Source organism: Aythya marila (genome assembly GCF_965140915.1).
Source record: "Aythya marila genome assembly, chromosome: 8".
In the NCBI taxonomy this organism is placed as follows: Eukaryota; Metazoa; Chordata; class Aves; order Anseriformes; family Anatidae; genus Aythya; species Aythya marila.
Genome location: NC_139049.1, coordinates 23,087,316 through 23,108,809, shown reverse-complemented (window position 1 = coordinate 23,108,809; position 21,494 = coordinate 23,087,316). Strand labels below are relative to the sequence as shown.

General features: G+C 40.2%; 1 protein-coding gene across 1 annotated transcript in view; it reads left to right on the top strand.

Annotated features, from left to right (window-relative positions):
- Positions 1-21,494, top strand: part of GPBP1L1 (GC-rich promoter binding protein 1 like 1) — a 31,957-nt gene that overhangs the window by 3,789 nt on the left and 6,674 nt on the right. The window contains exons 2-7 of the mRNA XM_082766418.1: positions 11,758-12,662; positions 13,436-13,550; positions 14,086-14,215; positions 14,572-14,855; positions 17,671-17,743; positions 18,933-19,126. Coding sequence (XP_082622544.1) covers positions 13,491-13,550; positions 14,086-14,215; positions 14,572-14,855; positions 17,671-17,743; positions 18,933-19,126 — 741 coding nt within the window. The 5' untranslated portion in view covers positions 11,758-12,662; positions 13,436-13,490. The remainder of the gene's footprint in view (positions 1-11,757; positions 12,663-13,435; positions 13,551-14,085; positions 14,216-14,571; positions 14,856-17,670; positions 17,744-18,932; positions 19,127-21,494) is intronic.

The window sequence follows — 21,494 nt, the reverse complement described above, 5'->3', positions numbered from 1 at the left end:
TTTGAACAGCTATTCTGTGTTCAGGTAGGCAGTGTCGGGGGATAATGGCATGGCCAAGAAGGACTGACAGGGGACAGAGGCTTAGCGTGGCACAGGCTGCGTTCCTGGATCGTTGTGGCTCTCAGGCCATAGTTGCAGCACCCGGAGCATGTGACAGTGACCATTGTGCTCTGGAACTTGCTCATCGCACAAGAAGGATGACAAACTCTCTTGTAAATAAAGGGCTGAGCCTGCCGTGGAGGTGTGTGGTGTTATGATGGGCACGGAGATTATTGTTCTCCACAGAGTGGCTGGTGCACTTATGGCAAAGCTTACTGCAAGTCTCCAGCCTCTCAGCAGAAAGGAGTGTTTGGCCATTGTGTTGCAGTGCCCCATCCGTCATCGAGGGATTAATCAGTATTCACATGAGGTGGTCTTTAAAAACTCAGTGGGGCAACTCTGTTACCCTGCAAATGTTGAATTTATTACGATCTTCACTTTCTGTACTGGAAAACCTTCCTCTACTTTGAACTCAGTTTAAGCAGAGAAAAAGCTTACAGATGACTTAAATGTCTTCAGATTGGCTGGGCCTGATGGAGTGTGTCCTACAGCATTTAGGGAACCGAGAGCCTGCAGGGAGGGGAAAAGTTGCAGAGCACTGAAAAGGGGTGGAGCGCGTCCACTCGCAGCGTTTAGAAACAGGCAGGACATGGGTATGGTCAACTTCTCCTCATGGAGGGACAAAAGAAGAGCATTCAGAGCAGTCTCTCCTGGGTCACAAAGCCTTTGGCGTTTTCACTTCTGTGTGTTGAGATAATGCTCTTACTAAACACACGGATTGTATGCTCCTGACAAATTCAAGTGGTGTGAAATCTATACAATGCATTTTAGTGTAGATGGGATTCAAATCGTGTTTAGGAATATTACTTTACACAGAATTCACAGCTGGCTAGGCAGCAGTTCCGTGAGAGAGTATCTGGGGGTTGTAGTGCTTCCTAAATCGTCGTGAATCAGCAGTACCGCTGCTGCGAAAATTCACTTGTCATACTGGAATATGTAAAAGAGTTGTAAATATGGTAATGAAGCAGTTTTCCCGTTCTGCTGGGAAATGGTAGGTCTCCAGCTGAATGTGCCTTGTTCAGTTCATGATATTGTCATGCTCTGAGTAAGTTATGGCTAGGTAAAAGGGTCTGTAAAGAAGATGATAAGGTCTGGAAAGATATCCCCTGCGTGAAGGTTGAAAAATGAGATTGTTTAGCTCTGGAATGGTTCTGTACAACTTGTGTTTCATCAGACATCAGGAGGTAACCTATAAAACAGCTTCAAGTTACCTGCAGGTGCAAGTGGGAGCCAGCTCTGACATCCTGGCACTGTCTGCAAGCTGTCAGGCTTGGTAGCTGGGTCACGTTAGTTTTTATCGTCTTCAGTACTTTGAACCTAAAAGCTTATAGCTTCAGCAATAAAACTGGAGCGATTGTGGCATTTTTTGTTTGTTTTTGGAAAATGTGGCTATGTTTGATCCCAGAATGTGCTGTTAACATCCAAAAAATCCGCTGCCAAGCAGCACTAGGATATGGGGTAGTCTGTGGTCTTCCCAGCTTCCCCTAAAAAAAACCATTAGGATCGCCTTTAAGTCAGGGAACAGTGAAGTCCTGACCTGGAGAAAGATGTTTTCAAAGGTAGCTGCAGAGTTTTGTCAGCTCGCCCTATCTGTGGTGAGTAGGAGAAGCAGCTGGGGGCTGAAATGGCAACCACAGATATTTAGGTTAGCCACTGGGTGCGGGGACAGGCTTTCAAACCGTAGGAATAACCAAAACAGATTGTAGAGATACACTTGGAGGGTGCTGATATGGTAATCGTTCATGATTTACAGCTCCCCAAAATATGCCAGTGGAGGTATGAATACCTGCATAATGGATTCCAGCCCACTGATAACGAACTTGTTTTGCTGATGTTTATTGAGACATTGTAGGATCAATTTTTGGACCTCTGCAGACTGAAGATGACTGTACAAATTCTTTTGGGGGACATTGCTTAATTTATTTTCAAAGTCATCTGATGGGAGAGGGTAGAACTAAGGTCTTTCAAATCTCAGGAGAAGGGGATGATCTATGAAACCTCTCAAGTTTTTTTTTCCAGATGTTTTCCTAGTATTCCCTAGTTTATTGTAGGACACTAGGACAGGAAAATGACATTGTTTAACTCTTAACTTGCATGCTGTACCTGCAGTGTACTGAGACAGGAATTCTCTGCAATAAAGACAAAGTTCAAACCCACTGGGCAATGTGTTGTCCATAACTCCCTGATTTATTTTGCTGAATGTCTCTCAGAGCTTCTCTGCCTAGATCACAGAGCTCCAGCAAAACAGCCCGAACATCCTAAGAGGATATCTCTGCCAGCTGCAGCAAATCATCTCATCACAAGGTTAGGGATCACTCCTTCTCCTTTTTTGTTTTCGAGGCCAAGACTAAACAAGTGGGATATTTATTCATGCGATTTATTTCAGATGTGTAGGCCTTGTTTTAAACTGGACTGTTTTCAGTGACATTTCTGCATCGATGTTTGGTATTTTCTTTATCAGAGAGGGTGCTGAAAATGTTAAGCTGGTGGAAGGCAAACGATAGCCGAGTGTAAACCCCACAAACTGTAACGCAGGTGTTGTACACATGCTGGGAGGTGCTGAGTGAACGTGTCTTTGTCATGTCGTAGTCACAGATGAATAAATATTGGATTTCTTCATATTGTCCTGGACTTGATGTAAAATAGCTTGGAAGTAATCCAACCGGAGGGAGGGGTGGAGATGGTATGATTAGACCCACAGTGTAGGGCAGGAAGTAACCAGAGCTGGAATGCACTGCCTGGCCCACTTGGTAGTACTGCTCTCCTAGGACTGGGGTAATGGTATTGAGGGGAAGTAGTCCTATAGTTTTGTTTGGGAGAACGGCCTTTTACTTCTGGATGTCCTTCTCTGTTTGGTTTGTTGATTCCTTTTTTCTTTTTCAGTTTGCGAGTGGCATGCCTTCTTTTCTTATCCTTCATCTGGAATGCAGATTGTGCTTCTCTGTACTAGATCTATAGTCTGTTTTGCCTTGAAACAAATGTTTGGTATAGTCTGGTTGTATTTAATAATTTTTAACAAAGGAAATACGTTTTCCTCAGCTCTGAAATGAATATATTTCAATGTAAATGTCCTGTAGTAGTAATAACAACAACAGTAAAAGACTGGGTTGTAAAAGTACTTGGTCCCCTTTAGTGGGAAACACTCACCCTATTTTTTTTAAGGTACAGGAGAACTTGGTTTCATTTCTGCTTACAGCCTCCATCTCCGGAAGACAGGTAGGCAGGAGGCACGCAGTGTGCAGCAGGGCTAAGCCAGTAATTACATACTTGCCATTCTTTCCTTATGATGGGGAACATTATCCTGGTGCACGCTGCTAAGAGGTGGAAGTGACTTGGGTCAGGAAGGCTTTGGGCAGGCCACGCAGATGTGCTCTTCGTTGCCATTTCACTCGATCTATTGTGAGGTTTTCGAGGGGATGGCCATACCTTTAGAGGCAGCAAGGCGTTGTGCTTCGGAAGGTTCAGGGCAGAGCAGAGCCCTGCCTTGACCTCGCATGCTTTCCAAAGCTCTGTAGATCAAAGTGCACTGCAGAACAGATTTCTGCTTCTCTTCTCTTGAAGAGCTAAATAGGTCTTCAGAATTGATTAAAACTAGCAGAATGCCTTCTCCAGGTTTTAAAATACCTCACTTTGCAAAGTGCTAAAACTGCTGGAAAGTTCAGAACATTGTTCACATTTAAACACTATTTAACGCCCTTTAAATTAAGGGGGGCGGGGTGGTGTTTCTTATCAGTAGTGCCAATGTATACACTTGCTTAATAGAGGCGTGTGCAATACCTGGCATCCTGTTCCTTGCAGTAGGGGACAGCAGCGAGCAGGTTTTAGTATTTCAGGTAAATGCTACAGTTCTCATAACTACCAATACTACATAACTACCGCAGACTGCTAAGGGGGCACTGAAAGGCAGTAGACTCAAGTGGCACAGGAGAGGTCTGTGAGGGATGATGCTATTGTCAGTGGCTGTATGGTATCAAAGCTCTGGGAGTAATTGTTTGTGGACACCCTATCTAGAAAGTCCGTGCTCTCCCATTCTGTGCTTACAAGATGTTGAGTCTCCTGGTTCTTGCATGTTTAACACAGCACTATCTTTGTGCTCAGAATAAACTCTTCAAAACCCCCTGGAATGATTCAGCTGCAAATGCCAAGTTGCAGGTCCACACTTGCTCCCTGGGGTTCTGAGCCTTATCTTGCACAGGCTATTGTCAAGGTTCCCCAGAAGCCAGCTTTTCCAAAACATGTGTTGGGCTTTTGTGCAAAATACAACTTGCTTTCACAGATGAGCTTGCAGGCTCTTGTCCGGGAAATCTTTGTCTCTGTGATTTGATTGTGGTACTCCTGTACGTCCTTGTGTCTTCAACTGTTGTTCAGAAAGAAAGAAATCATCTCCTTTCACCAGACCTCACTGTGTTCTAAAGTATCTGTAAGTATTCACGAGACCGGGTCGTTAAAGGCTTTGCAAGGTATGTGGCTGGATGGATGTGTGTATCCGAGGAACTTGGAGGGAGGTAGGATTTGGTCAGTGTGACCTTTGAGAAATGGAAGCAAGCAGGTAAATGGGGAGGGTGTTTGTCAAACAGTACTGCACAGGGCACTGGGGGAGGTCTGTCACTACAGCAGAGTTTGAGGGTATAGCTGTGGCCACGTGGACCTTTCTTAACCTGGTTTCACTTTGCTGAAGTTAGTCATCGGATTTGCAGAAGTGTTCAGACCCATAACAGTTGGTGATTTTCCCCCACCCCTTACCTGTTACTCTGGAAAAACTTTTGCAGGGACAAGCTGCTGGCGTGTTTCCATCTGGGAATGGATGCATCTGCAGTGCTGTTTCTAGAACACAAAACAGTTTTGATGATTCTGCAGGATGGATTAATTTGCTTTAACGTGAAAAATAAGGTGTTAATCTTTCACTAATCGTTTTCACAAAATCCATTAATATCTGTGAGTACTCGGGAAGATTTTTTGATACACAATTAACATTTTAATTCATCATTTAGTGTTTTAATGGGCTCAGATTTCCATAATCCTATAAAATCCAATGAGAGTGCTGGGCGTTTTTAGATAGTAGATTTTTTCAGCAGCCAGATACATTTCTAACAACGCTTTTCACGGTATTTTTAATTACTCAAATGCAAATGGCAGTTGTATTAAGCTGTTGGGGGTCTAGCTATGATAGGACAGGGACGAGTAAGAGGGGCAGATTAGAGTTGGAGTTCTGGCACACACCACCTCAGGCTTGTGAGCACTACCCGCAGTACGTGTCCTTCTGGATCATCCACATTTGTCCTCTCAAAATGCAGCCGGATTTCAGTAGTGAGACAGACCGAAGGTGTGTCTAGACAATTGTATTAATGGATCCTGAAAGCAAAATGAAAGAAAGTTTGTTTTGCAGATACTTTATGTAGGTGAACCTGCCATTATCTGCAGATACATGATCTCAACTTGAGAAGACTCAGCTCAACAGTTGTTATGACAACTATTGAACTAGTAATGCTGCAGTTGTCTTTTATAGGAAGGCCTAATAATATGTGCGAGGTTGAATCAAGATTTATAATTACGTTATTCTAAAAGGGCTATGTGCACAAATATGATTATCCTATTAAATGAAATGCTTCTCATAATACCAAGGCATGTTCTGGGGTTGGTTTTTTAGTTTGTTTTGGTTTGTATTTTTTGCAGGGAGAACAGGATAATGAAATGTCATGTTTTTTTGACATCCTTTAGGAAATCAGAAGCATGCTTTGGACTCCTCCTAGGTTGGGCTGCAGGCTGTGACTTGCTCTTTCTGTGCATGTACTGCGTGAATCAAGACCTGTCGTATTCTGGTGAAAACACAGGGAATTAATTCTTTGCCACAAACCAGCATACACCTGTTAAATGACACTCCACTCTGCAGAGCTGCAAAGTAGAAAGCTCTGTTGTGTGTGTTCAGGCATATCTGCTTGATTTAAAAACGAAAAGAGCTGCACAGAAAGAAAAGTGATGAGGGAAGTAAATTCTGTTCTGCCTTATGCGCCCATTAAATTGTTCACTAATTTTTCTGAATGCTTTTGCAACCCAGCTGACATCTGATCTTTAGGAATATTGCTGAAATCCCAGTTGAGTTTATAAAGATGGCCAGTTAGAAAAACAAATCTTTACTTTTAAGTAAACATGTTCTAGTTAGAGAAATACATAGAAATGCAGCGAAGTGAACTGGGATTGTGGCAGGGATTGACAGATCCTGTCTGTCTGACCTTCTGTAGTGCTGTTTGCTGGATTGATAAATGTATAATGAAGGGAAAACGTTTAATTTTACCCTGTTTTTCAGCAGAGGCTCCAAGGCTTTGATTTGCTGCTGCAAGAGAGGAGAAATGGAATTAGGGGCTGTAATTAATAGGATTCTCTGTAGATAGCAGAGCTGAAGGGGGACCCGAGGAGGTTTGCAAGGAACACAGAGGCAGAAAAAACATCCAGTCAAACTTGTCTGTTTTGGAAATGTGCACTGAAATGTGATGTGTGCTGAAACATGCGGTGTGAGCAAAGGTTCAAAGCACTGATTCAGGGCATCCCTGTTCAGAGGGTGCACACTAGGATGGTGAGGTGCAGCAGGAGACCCCGCGTCTGTCCAGCCTTGCTTCCTTTCTTCCCCTTGGGCAATTACAGTTTTGTGGGCCAAGGCAGGAGATAGAAGAGGATGCAATAGGAACAACACGCTGCTGATCAGGCTGATTTGTGCATTTTCTTAGGGTTTTAGGAAGATCTTCATTTCTGATTAGCTCGTTTCTCCTGTGTTACGTTCTGGTTGATACAGGTCATGGTGTAACCTCGTTGGTTCACACTGCCAGGTATATATGGAAGGCTCAGCTTGAGAAACAAAGCTTCAGAAACTCCCTGGTACTCAGATTAACTCTGGTCATACCTATGTTAGGAGTGAAGTGAAAGTTAACAGAAGGATTAAAAGAACTGGACATCTGTAATGAAGGGTAATGCAGCAAGAGCACTTTATGAATGGTGTAGTAGAGGATGTTTTTGACCTTAATGTTGTGTTTCCTTACCATAGTCTTTGTGTTGCTTTTAAATGGAATATGCCTGTGCGTTCCTTCCATTTTTGTGTTAAGCTTCTAATATTTAGACAAATACACAGTGAAATTTCATTATATAAAAAAATCTGATAACTTTCACTTTGTTTTGAACTCCAGTGGTAGAAGTAGTTTTGTAGCAACAAAAACAGGAAAAGATATTGCTATGAAAAAAAAAAAAACAGATTAAATATTTAAATGCAGCAAGTGAAAATTGATCACTTAAATTGTTTTCATTTTAAAAAGATTAATTAAAACTGTTAGCAAGCAGAAGCCAAGTGCTAATACAGAAGTAAATATTTTATGTATTTATATTACTTGTCAGAAATTTGTCTTACGACCAATGAAAGAATATTTTGGGGTGGTTGATAGACAACCTTTTTTCTTCACCAAAGCTTATTACAGCAGGTTTAATTGCTCTGAAAAGAGGTATGGCTTTATAAAGTGTCTCATTTAGTGATGCTCTCATTTTCTGCTTTGTATTTCCAGAAATAATTCAAAACTGAACACCAAGAGAAACAGATTAAATTTGCATTGACGAGCACCTTTGTTTGATTTCTTTGCTTGGAACTGGGAGTGGCTACCAGGGATGATCTTTGGCCTTGCTGTTTTCCATAGTGAAGCAATTGAAGACCAGATTGGCTGAGCCATAAATGCAGTATGGGAAGGTTTGGGAGCTCAGCCTGCAGAATTTGTTTGTTCCACGCACGTGTTCGTGTGTGTGACCAAAGCAGGGCAGACCCATATGTACTTTGAGGAATCTTTGCTGTATTTATTACTGAGTAGTTGGCAAAGGTCATTTCAGTTCTGCGTGTAGTCAGAAAGAGAAACAATGTTAGATATTAGGAAGAAAGGATGAGAAATGCAAAATTTTGCCACTGTATAAATTTATCATGCTCCCAGATCTTGAACATTTTATGCAGTTTTGGTGACCTGTATCTAAAAGATATGGTAAAGGCTAGTGAGGGTGATCAGAGATGTTCAGAAAGTTTCCACAAGTAGTCTGATTTAGCTTGGAATAGAAATGACTTGATGTTTATGTATATTATATATAAGAATCAGAAATATCTTGAAAAAGTGAATATGGTGTGTTCAGGTACGTGGGTAACACAAGAGCATCCAGTGGAACTGAGAGTGACGTTTTTATCGCCTCTAACTGAAGTTTGCATAAAGTACAATTAAACGCTGTCCCCTCTCAGTTGGGAGACAAAAACATATAAATGTGTTTTTTTAAAAAAAAAAAAAAAAAATCAACAAATAGCCACTGACTGATAGTAAACTATAATACAAACTGCCTTAAGACTCTGCAGAACTCTGAAAGTGTGCTGGAACTCCTGTTGCTACTCGTGCTTGTCCTTGCACTTTTTTCTTAAGAATTTACCGCAAGTTGTTATCAGAGCAGATTATTAATAGACTTTGGGTCTTGCCCATTATTATTTTGTGATATAGCTGATGTCAGTTATATGGTAGGTTGTAAAAGCGGTCTGTTGGCCAGGGTTCAGCATGTGAGAAGGCTGTGAAATCTAGCATATGGGCTAGTCCTGGAGACAAAAACGCTTCGGTAGGAGCATTTACAGAAAGCTTTTGTTTTAACAAACAGAAAACATTGCGTTTTAATGTCTTATACACTATTCTTACAGTGATAATGCATGCAAAGGAAGATGATGACTGACAAGCAGTTTGTCTGTTGGAATAAGGAGCCATCTACAGGCTGTTATTGGCATACAGCTGTCAGGATGTGTATGCCAGAAAATACAGTTTTGGAAGGGCTCAAGACACAACTTTGAAACTTCTATCTGAAGCATGTCTTTTGTATGCTACTTGAAGAGAAATGGGCGGAGATTAAGCATCTTGCTTTAATCTGCAGCAACTTCTATGCAGATTTTCTTAAGCCTCCCAGTAACTGCAACATCCACAAGTGGGATTGTTTCAAAGTAAAAGTTATATCAACAGTTATAGAAGTGTCAAAACACTTGATAAAAGGTTTGAGAAGACGTGGAGGTTTTTCCTTTAACAAGTGTCAAGCTTTCTGATTGAGCAGCGACTGTCTGTGGGAGCTGAAGGCGTGAGGTTTGTAAATGTAGACAGCAGCCCAAAGTCCCGTGTCTACACGTTGCACCAGGCTGTCTACGTGCATGTTGAGTTGTTGCTCCTTAACGAACTGCCCTGGTCACTGATAATCCTAAGGATATCAAAATAGCAGGTTAAGAGGCCTGAATCTTCTACATTGGTGGTGGGAATTCTTGCATGGAGTTTCACCCTGGTTTTGATTGTGCTGAGATATAAAAATATAAGTTTTGCTAAGTTCTGACAGGCTTTCGTTTTCCAGTTCTGAAAAATAACTGGAAACGTTTTTGTGAAGGGGAACCTAGCTATTGTACTTCCGTGGTGGTTTTATTTTTGTTGTGTATTTTGACCTCATTCTTCAAAATTGCAATTCTGTGGTGTTTGTTTATTTAGGTACCTTTAAGCACAGGAGCCAGTTCTGTGTGAGTTTTGCTCTGTTTTGGTCCCATCTTTCAGTTCAGTGTGAATCATTCCCGAGGTCCATTAAATCAACATCTTAATGATATGACTTTCCTCTGTCAGGAGTTTGACAGGGCTTAATTGCTCTGCAGTTTGTTCTGAAAAGCATATTTATTCAGAGGGCACAGTGATTAATCTTATTTAAATATATCCAACTCTGCATTGCCTGCGTCCCTGTTTTCTTCTGCTTACTACTGAAACGTTTGGTAGCAGCCTCAGAAGGTCACATCTGAAGGAGCTCTGTACCTGTGCTGAGTTCAGCATGGTAGGAGAATTGGTTTGTCTGCAGCAGGTGTTTCACACAGCTGAAAAATTACCCATTAATGTAATGTCTTGAGAGGTTAGTGCTTTTGTTGTGACACTTACTAGCTTGTGGTATTAGATGCAATGTTCAGAAAGCTTCCAGGTCAGCATTGCATATGGCCACATGTAATCTGTTCTTTCTTCATCTCTGCTGGCGCTCTGTCGGGGTTGTGAGGCTGCTTGTTTCCTTTCTGCTTCCAGAAACGTGATCGTGGCTCACATCTGAAGTGCCAAAATCTTTCCCTTCTCCAAACTCTCCTACACAACAGTAACATCTATTTCCAGAAAGAAGAAATGATATGAGGGTGAGGATAAAAAGGTGATGATTCTTACAGTATCACCTGTGTATGTTTATTTTGAGCTTCTATCAAACCAGTCTTAACTTGCAACAAAACAAAAAAAAAAAAAAAACAAAAAAAAAAAAAAACAAAAAACAAAACAAAAAAAAAAACATGCTTAGCAGAGTAGAGAATGGCATAATGAGTGCAAGGAAAACCAAAAGTGTTCAAAGAACGGAACCACATCCAAACAAGGAAAACAAGCTCTGGCAAATCAAACATAAAGGCACATAAGGCATGCCTGAAGGGATCCAGACGTTTGTCTGATGGCATAAAAACAGCAATGGAACCTCTCAGATGTTTCAGGAGCAGTAAAAACTATCAGAGTTATTTGGGTTCAATAAGATAGTTGGAGGATAAAGAGGTTGTAGCAGGAAAAAAAACATTTTGTTGTTGGTGGTGATGTTTTTGATGGAGCAACTCAAGGAATTTCCCAGTCTGGAGGTTCACCTTACAAAGTTGGATTGCCTCAAACTGATACATAAAGATTCAGAATAATTGGTAGTAAAAAAAATTGCTAGTGCCATGTGGCATTCATTAAAGATTATCAAAGGAACTTGAACACAAAATTTCACGATGACTGAGGTGTCAGCCTTGGTAGAAGAGGAGCGGGAGATGGTGAACGTGCCCCTTGGTTTTGAAAATGGGAAACCAAAGGCAGGAGTTTGAGACAAACTACTTTACTTGCGGGCAGGTACTGGGATTTTTGTGGGACCCCTCTAAGAGGAAAGGAATAAAGCTTTACTGTTCTGGGGTGTTCTGTTTGAAAATTTCAGTCTGCCTGTATCTTGAACCTTGCATAAAAGCCTACCATCACAAAAGGATTGAGTTCAGAGGTGTGGAGAAGGATGACAAGGATTAGATTATGGAATAGGATCTGTTCAAGGGAGCAAGAGTAGGCTAGTGTTTCACTTTGGGAAAAGACTGACTGACGGGGCATAACGCTGCGTGTGATGTGGAGAGGATGAGTTGGACCCGAGTATCCGTTCCTTCTGCTATTTAGAAAGAGGCTGAATGAATCTCTAGTCTTAGCCAATGCATCCGTTCTTCACAGTCCTTACAGATGTTGGTTTTGCTTCTTCAGACTTTCTGGCAAGGCACTGATATAAATATTAGGGCTTTTATTAAATAAGTTGATAGCTTGTGAGACTGACTTTGAGATTGTGGGCCAAGGTTTCCTGTCCTGTCTCAGCACTTCAGTGTCCTCTTGAGGAATCCAAGGCAAAGAGTATGGGTAAAGGGATTTAACTTGGAGGTGATTTAGTTCATATGGCTAGATGATTTCAGTTTGGGTTGTGATTGGAGATCAAGTAGCTTTTACACTAGCTCTACAGCTGCTCTGTTTTTCCTTCTGTTTTTCTCTCATCGTACTTTGTCACGTTTCTGTTACTTGTATTGATTGTGTTTTGTTGTGTTTTGTTTTTTTTTTTTTATAGTGACTACAGTTCCTGTCTTACCTCTTTGATGGAAGAGGACTATGACCCAGAAGTGAACTCTCCTCTGTAGAAGAAGAAGCTCTTGTGGAATAATTTGTTTCCTTTTAAAAGCAGCACCCAGTCTACAAAAAATAGAGTAGAAGAGATTATTTTTAGGCCTGGCATTTTTCTGTTCTTGTGACCTATGTTTCAGCATGTAAATGGTGAAAAACGGGGATATAAACGTTTGTGCCTGCTTTTGAGCTTTACATCAAGTAGTGCTTAGTTCTGTGGAGCATTAACCAAGCTACTTGAAGTGCAGAGTATATCCTAACATTCATTTTTTAAAAAGAAAAATATATACTTTTTTTTTTTTTTTTTAGGAAACTTATCTGATAAAAATGAAGATTATCTTTTAAGGGCACTTGGTCAGATGCTTCTTGTTTAGATCTCAGCGTTTGGGGCAGACGTTTTTCTATAACGTGGTCCTTTTTCTAGAGTGTTCAGAATGACCTGCAGACCATGAACTATCCAGCAGAGTTGGGTGTATCTGTTCAGTATTAATGATGGTGTGGTTCTGAATGTTGTCATACAGACCTGGCAAACCTTTTTCTAATGTAAAAGCTGACTTCTGTAGTACCACGACTAGAGGATATTTAATGAGGTGAACGTGGTCGTGGCTTTTTTTAAATACAAATTACCTTCTTAGGTATTTTTTTTGTAGTGAGAGTGCAAAAAGAGGTTAAAATGAGCAGCTGAGGGGGTGAAGGGCACAGTTGGCACGAAGTGCGGCCTCTCGTGCTCTGCTTCGAGACGCACTATTGCCTCAAGGCTGGCCTTACAGTATACTGGAGAAGAAAGGAACCAGAAGGTCAGTGAAGCAGAGAAGGAAGCGAGGACATTGGACTGCAGAGGCCAAACTCTGGGTGAGTGATCATATGTACTTTTTTTCCTTGCTTATACACTATTGACTTTTTCAACTTTAATTCAGCCATGAACTAATAAAGCAAAATGGAAAGCTGAAGAACCTTCCACAAAAAGGCAGAATTCCCTTATGCAGAGTAGTAATGGAATTCTTATCGCCTGGACTAGTGGAAATTGCTATGACAAGTTGAAAAGAACAGTTCAGCTTCATGTTCCTCAGTGAGACATCTGCTGGTCTTCAGTTGAACTTGCATTAAGATACAGGTCTTTTCTGTGATCTTCAAGTTGAGGGGTGCAGGAACTGGCATATGGTTGTCTTTCAGGTCTCTGATCTGCTCTCAGTGTCTCAATATCGTTATTGGTTTGGTCATACTTAATTTTCAACCTCTGGAATAAAATCAGTGGTCGCTCCTTTGTAGATTATGAAAAAGAGCAATGAAGGAATGTACCCCAAGTTCTGACACGTCTTAGTTCGGTGCATTGTATGGCTTGTGTGCTTTTTGTTCTGTTTTTTCCATCTCCAGGCCTATCCTATCACAAACTTCGTAGGTGTGTTTTTAGAATGGAATTGTGAACAGGGGCTAACTAGGAATGTTTAAGTTATGACCTGTTCTGGTCAGAGGAATAAAGCAGGAAAAAATGTTAGTGTAAACAACTACAGTGCTTCTCCCTCCCACCCCCCACCCCCGTAATATAGACCAGGCTTTGGGAATTAATTTATATGATTACTTCAGTTTTGAACAGATAAGTCAGGGAATGTTGTTTTCATTTACAGATCCTGGCCATGAGGTTTGATGCCTCATTTTATTGAAGGGAGACACTGGACCTAAATGGCGCAGCATGACTTTGTTCCTGCCTGGCTTAACTTCTCAACACCACAGTCAACCAAGGTAACTAATACAGATCCCTTGTTCTTACAGCTATGACAGTTTTAAAAGTGAAGAGTAATAAATTATCTGGAATTTTAACCCTAGAAGCATTAATGTCTTCTACAGAGTCTTTGTCATTTCAGCACAGAAGTGCTGTAGTTTGAGTATTTCTGAATTTTAGTAAGACTGATAAGACCTTCCATTGCTGTCTGTTCTTTTGACTTCAGGGGGAGCGAGTGAATGAGCGCTTCTGTAACATAAAATGTCTTAAATGAACTCTGCAGAAAGTGTGTATTTGCAAGGAGTGCTGGTGAGATTATTGTATTAGGTTCTCTCTGATTCTTTGTAGGCTATGTGGAGTTGTGCCGTTCTGGTTAGGTTCAGGTGACTGTTGATGTCACTGGCTAGACAACACAGATGTGGATGCTGTATTGAAAGCACAGGAATGTGGGTTTTGGGGTGGTTTTCTTCAACTGATAAAACATCACTGTTGGACACACAGGCTCCTGGATTGCCCTAAGGAGGGTTTTATTATATTACTTTTGTCTTTCTGCAGTCCCCTGCAGCCACCTTTGAGAAACATGGAGAGCATCTTCCACGGGGAGAGGGACGCTTTGGGGTGAGCCGTAGGAGACACAACTCTTCTGATGGATTTTTCAATAACGGGCCCCTCCGAACTGCAGGAGGTGAGTAGAATGGATTGGAATGCAATCTGAGAGCAAACGTTATGGAGTATTCTATGGAAGAATTCTGCAGAATATAAACATTTTCCCAAAATGCACCTTTTCAAAACATCCTGTAAGAAACTTGTGCTATTCTCTTCTCTCATGCCGTGTGCCCAGGCCTTATGGGGTTTCTGTGGTAGCTGTATATGCCTTGTGTAGCTTGGTTTATTTTTTGAGATAATCACACAGTTTATTAAGTTTGGCCTCGTGGTTACTTAGTAAACACTGATGTAATGAGAAAAACAGCCTGTTATTTCCAGTATTCTGCATGCAGTGTTGACGTTTTTTTATTTGCATACTTATCTCCTTTTGTTTAGACTGCTGGCATCAGCCGTCCCTTCTCCGCCATGATTCTGTAGATTCTGGTGTTTCTAAAGGAGCTCATGTTGGGCTTTCTGGCAGTCAGCCTGGCTGGCACGGTCCCTCACGGGGCCATGATGGTGTGAACCAGCGTGGTGGAGGAGGAACTGGAGTTCATCGCCACTGGAATGGCAACTTCCATTCTCGGAAAAGTTCCGCCTTTCAAGAAAAGCTGCCTGTTGAAGCCAGGGAAGAGAAGAAGGAAGACAAAGAGCAGTTACAATTTGAGGAAGAAGACTTTGTAAGTGTGTAGCTTCTCACTGGAAGTGGCAGCTGTGAGAAGCTTTTCAGATCTCATTTTTATTAGCATTGATAGGTGGCAAGGATCTAGAGTTGCATTCCATTCCATGTTTCAGGTCACTACATATTTTAACAATAATTCCAGTGCTTGCAGGATGCTAATTGATACCAAGTCCTGGAGACTTGATGACCTTGCTGGATTATGGGTTTTGGCATGTTACTATATTTTGCCAAATGATTATTAACTGAAGACAGGATTGTACTTCACAAGTCAGATCTTCAGTGCTCAAAAGGTGACACTTTTATGGTGACACTTTGATCTGCTACAAGAGCAGTAGCTGTATTTCCTTTGTGGCTTTGCTTTCAAAGCCTTTTTTTGCTCCTAAGTACATCTGTTCAGCTTATCTTCAGTCTAACTGCTGTTCCTGTCTTCTGCATTCTGGTACGTGTTGGTGTACATGATAACCACCCCAAGCTTTCATGACATGTGCCCAGACCTTTGCAATCATCTGTCTTGAATCATCTGGAATAGTATTTTCTTGTCAGAAATTCTTTTCTTATCTCTCTGTAAATCTGTAGATCAGTGTTTCTTCAGCCATTTCTTCCACAGATACCTGCAGTTCATCAACCTTCTTTTTCCAGTATTCCAATTTACCTGGTATTGTCAGTTACAATAGTCTCATTTATCCTTGCTCTACTTTTACTGGAACATCTTTAGTTTTCACAACTTTGCTGAACTGTACTCAGACTTAGGGTTTTATTCTTATCATGTGCATTTCTTAATATTTATGCTTTAGGATGCAAGCAATGGTTGTACCTTTTTTTCCAATTTATTTTTTTCTCCATTTTGGTGAAGATTTTATTGTTAGCAGACCATGCATTTTGTTTTGTGCATCTCGTTTCTCACTTTCTCCAGGCTGTTCTTGACCACTGTAATAAGGTCGATGTTATCTGTAAAGTTCTGGTAACTCAGTCCCTCCACTTAATGTGATTCCTCTGGCTTAATCTTCAGTGCTAAAGGCATTGCTGTCTCCAGTACTGGGAGTTCTGGTGATAGTGTGCATGCTTGTGTGTATCATCTTGAGCTTTTTGCTCTCTTACTCAGCTTTTATTTCTGGAAGGCTGCTTAAAGCTAAAATTATCATGGCATTTTGATGTTACCACTTCAGTTTGGAAGGTTAGGAGTTGGAGTGAAATATGAGTGAAAACATAGCTGCTTCAGGCCAGAATCTAGTGACTCCACTTAAATTGCTACAGAAGCCAGTTTGATTTAAACTGCTGGGTTTTTCAGTGCAGTGCATGGGGAGTAATTGCATGCTCTTGTTCAGCTGCTTCTGCTGTGGGAGTGGTAGCCTGCCTCGGTGGCTGGTTAACACCTGGAGAGCACTGATTAAGCTTACATGTAGATTACTGTTGATCTGATTTCTCAAGAATACTGTAATTCAGGATTTCTGCAAGCTGGTTCTACACTGTCAAAAGCCTGTTGAAATGTAGAAAGCTATTGTAATGATTGCGACCATGCTGCTGTAGTCTGTCTTAGCCTAAATCGTTCTTCTAGGTGGTCCTCCTTTGTTCTCTTTTTTTTTAGTGTCTTTATAAATCTCTTTTCCCAGCTACATTGCTGTGTCTTCTCTAATGACTTCCCCCATTGCCACACCTTTTTTTAAAGGTGATAATACTATGCGCATACTGCCTGGTAGCAACCTTTGCTAAATAACTCTTGTATTCTCTTTTCCATAGTGGAAAAACTGTTTTCTGTGGTTAAGTATGTAGCTGTTAGGGCTGCATGGCCAATAAAATGGGAACACTTTTCCTGAAAGGTCTGCAAAACAGGCTGTTGTTCTAAGTTCTCCTGTAACGTGAGCACCACTGCTATCAAACTGACCTGTAACTGAAAAATGAAGCACTGAAACAGAGGAATTTCTAGGGTCTGAGGCAGTAATTTATGCTATGGTGTAACATTTTTTTCCTAACTCTTATAGAACAGGAATGCCTACTATTTCAGAAGCTCATTATTAGAGACTTATGTGGTAGTCATAGTAACTAACATACGAAGAATTCATTAAAAAGAGGAAAAAGATGGCTTTATTTTGAACTGAAGTTATTTGGGACGGGGGAAGAGGAATAGCTAATCAGGATCACTTTTCTTTGAATGGTTGGGTTTTCTGTCTCTGCTTTGGGCTTGGGAAATGTACTTAGTTGTTCCTCTGAGTTCTGGTACTAAATCAAAGGTAAGTCTGCAGAGAACACTGAGCCTGTGTGCAGTATTGCCCTGAAAAATGGACTCAAACTTAGCATAGCTTACATTTAGCTTTTTATCCATAGAGATGTGGCTTGTTTTTTTCCTTATTCCTTTATGTTAGGAGCCTAGTGTAGTTCTTTTGTTGGTTGAACTGTTAATACAGACTTATTGTATAAAAATACTTGAGAAATGAGACTAGACATTCCATATACTGATGATGTGGATTCTGTTCTATTTCTTGAGCTGCCGATCAAATACCTAAATCTTTTATGGGTGTGTAAGATTGTGGAATCTGTTTATTGCATAGTAGAAGACTGAAGGGCCTATTGTAAACTTTCTGATAGTTCTGTTGGAAATTAAACAGAAGCCAAGGAGAATAAGAACTTGAGATTTTTAGATGTCTTGTGACAGAGCACTCTCTTGTTCTAGTTCAGGTGATGTTCAGAGAAATCTACCTATACTGTGGTTTCCTAGAAGCATGTTACATATAACAAAAAAGATTCCGTATTAGTGTGATATAATGAATATACTCAATTGCATTGTTTCTTTGTTTCTATTTTTTTGTTTTTTCCAGCCATCTTTGAATCCAGAAGCTGGAAGACACAACAGCCAGAACAAACCTTTAGGGACACCGTCTGGAGTATGGGGTAGGTAAAGATGTACATTGCTGTATGGAATGCTCATGCTGAAGCAGCGAGTTGCAACTATTATTAACTGTAAATACCTACATAGAAACTATTATTAACTGTAAATAATTTTTAAGTGCTAGCTTTTTGCTCAGAGAAGATCTTAAAACCTTAAGCAGACAGTTTGCAGCTTTCTCTCCTTTGTTGTTTTCCTCCCACAATTGTAACTAATCTCTTGGCCTTTTTGTCTGCTTGAAACCTGTACTTGTCATAAAAAAAAAAATGCTTGTGGCAGCGATGTCAGTTCTCTGCTTCGTGTCGTACTGCAGTTACAATTTCATGCAGGCATTGCTTGAAGGGCAGAGCAGACTTGAGTGAACTAGACATCAGTTCCTGAGTTGAGATCTTCACGTTAGAAAAACAACAAAATTGTTGTTATTCGGTGGTTTATATTTCCTTTAAACTCAGAACTGGTTTGCTTTTTGATCGTGATACAATGTGGGAATCTATGCCTTTAAAAAAAAAAAAAAATGGAACTGATAAGTCATTTTCCTTCAACTAAATATAGGTTTGTTAATCTCTAATTAGAATGTAATTAGATCCGTGGGGTTAAGCACTGTAAATAATAAAAATACCAGAAAGAAACAAACAAAAAAATACTTGTAAAAGGAATGCAATCTGGTCCTAGAACAAGTTTGTCAGGTACTTACTGTTCTGCTCAAAAAATAACAACTAGCATTTGTGGATTTTCTAGGTGTTTATGCTAATACTTAAATTACTCTGCTCCTGAAAATGTGTTGGTGAGAAATATTAATTGTGATTCTTTGCAAAAGCACTGCATCTTCTAAGGTATAAATTATGCAAAATATTTCTCTGTTAGTGAATTAACAACTGATCCATGGTTGCTCAAAGAACTGCTCTGATCTGTCCTGATTTCTGCAGTATGGTGGGAAGGCTGTTAGCTGATGTCACTGTAGGTTTTTCCCTTCAGAGTCAAGGGAGTTGTTGTGGTTAAACAGAGGGAAAAAAAAATGGACTTCGACATCCTTATCTTTCTGCTCAAAGCTGAAACAAAAGAACAGCTGATAGCAATCTCAGAATTAGACATGTCGTTTCTAAGGTTCAGAGGGGAGAAGCTGGAGCAGTGCACTGAACCTGTTATGGAACAGAACATTTGTATTTCAGAATCTTTCCTGTTTTGTTTTTACAGAAAACCCCCCTAGTGCCAAGCAACCTACCAAGATGCTGGTCATCAAAAAGGTTTCAAAAGAGGATCCTGCTGCTGCCTTCTCAGCTGCATTTACATCACCTGTTTCTCACCTGGCAAATGGCAACAAAGCCACCACCATTGTCCCAAGTGTCTACAAAAATCTGGTTCCTAAACCTGCAGCTCCTCCTTCCAAGGTATGGGGGTTTCCAACCAAGTTAGTGAATGAGAGAAAAACCTCTCCCTTCATATCAGAATCAACCATCCAAGAAATAACAGTTGGAATATGGTAGTTTCTAGGGTAGTTGCCTTTTTAATAGAGACCTGTTTATTACTACAGATGTTTTTCCCTGTTTAAAAGTATCGTTTGGTTTTGTCCATGTAGAGAACTAATCTCAGTTCTGGCCATAGTGGTGTCTGGTTTAGTGTGTGGTGTTCTGATATATTAGACAAATCCATAGCTTAATTGGACAAAAATAAGCGACGCTAGAGGATAAGAATGCATACTGAGATGTGCTTAAATTGCTCACATGACTATCTTAAAAATATTTATTGGGTTACAATACTGTGTGTTTAAAACACAATTGAAGTTAAGATCAGATTAGATTGTAGCATTTTGCAGTTTATGAGCATTAAAGAAAACCTGGAAAAGTAGTGGATTCTGTGCTTTCTTTCACTGCAAGAGTGTTGATAGTCCAGGTATTTTAGAAGTTAAAATTATTAGCGAGACTGTTCTTTAAAAAGGTATGCAAATATTCAAGAGTATTTGCACACCTTTTTAAAGAGCAATCTCTCCAAAACTTGTTAATTGCTACTGCTGGCTGCTGCATTCCAACAGAGACTTCTGTGATAAGAGTAGAATAGTTTTACACACTTCAAAGATAAAAGCAAAGTGAGAGAGTTTAACAGAACTTTTTCTATGAGAAAGCAAGTTTTAGAGCTTCTTTCCCTTTTGTAAGTTTTTCTTAATTCAGACCAAATTTTGCCAACTTCAGGAAAAAAATTAATAATTAAAAAGATTATCCAATAAGCTAATATAAAAGTTTACTTTGAAAACTGGTCCCTTTCTTGATGGTATGGGATAAATTGGCCTATTATAAAGAGTTACTAGTAAGAGTTTTCTGTTCACTGAATCAACCATTAAGTATTTCAGTTTAGGTACGTACTTGTTTAGAATAGCTAAATAAGATAGAGCTGTAGTGCTGTGAGCCTAATGTGGCTTTTATTTGTGTTTCTACAGCTGGGCTGGTATGTGTAATACAGTCTTACCTATTTTTAGCCTGATGTTTTGAGTCCTCTTTGAAACAAAAAGACAAAGATACAGTTTTCCAAGCCATCAGACTGTCTCTCTGCTTCAAAGCAAATCGTATTGTAGTGAAAAGGAGTGCATACAGCTTTTCTGTCTTGGCTGCTGTCATTGTGTACAAAGATAGTCACAGATAGAATAACTTGGGATATCTGTGCTCACGGTTGAAATAAATCTTCCGGTTTTTATAGATAACTTGAAAACTATGATCAGGCTTTTTGAGACAGCCTTGTGACTGTGGTGTGGAAGTTGGGTTTATGTCAAAATACAGAGTTGTTTGTTTTGGATGTTTTTTAGCTTGTTTTACATAATTTTCACTTGCGTTCTAGATTATGTATCTATATATAAACCAGAATTATGGCAATATGTAGTGGTAGCCTATGTTGCCTTTCAGTGAACGATATTCTGTACTGAACCAGTTACTAGGCCTGGATTACATCTGGATTCATCCAGGTGTGACAGCACTGATAACACAAAAATGTGATCTCCCAAGAGATCACAGTCATGTTAAGTCATGATATAAATGTGCATTTAGTCATTTGTAAGTAGGTTTGTATTGACAGGGTGCTGTGATTACAGGGGTAGCATGGTGCGCTTTGTGGGTGAGGACTGCAATAATTAAGAATTGTCTCTCATCAGCAGCTCTTTTGTTAATGAATGGTGACCATTAGTAGAGCTAAAGGTGGGAGATCAGCACACCCTTAGAAAAACTATGTGCATGAATGATGCCTTTTTGAAGGGTGCAAGCATGAAGTAGGGATGGTAGGATGCATTATTCCGAAGACTCCAGAAAGTTGTGTAGAAACTGTAGTGCATAAAGTGATAGGGGAGTCAAAACACTCCCTTTGGCCATGTCAGCAGTATTGGAAAGCTGCCACAGGCAAACTGAATGAAATATGTTTTTGTTAGCTGTACCAAAGGAAGAGAACGTAGTGGTAGTGAAACAAGTGTATTGTTTCTTTCTTTAGATAAGGATAATTCCTCGAAGTTGAACAATGCATGAAAGGCATAATCTGCAACGATTCCTTTTGATTCTCATCTGTAACTGTTGTGCTTCAATCTAGTGGTCTCTCTAAGAAAGTAACAGTAGTCTGCAGTTAAATTTGTCTAAGCTGCCACTTTGTGGACAGTGGGAGAATAACAATTAGCAGCCAAGAGTTAGGTGCCTGAACAAGTGCAACCATGTGAATATGCAGAGGAAAAAACCTTGTCAAAGTAATTCTCCATTCAAATTGTACTACCAGGCAATATTAAGTTGG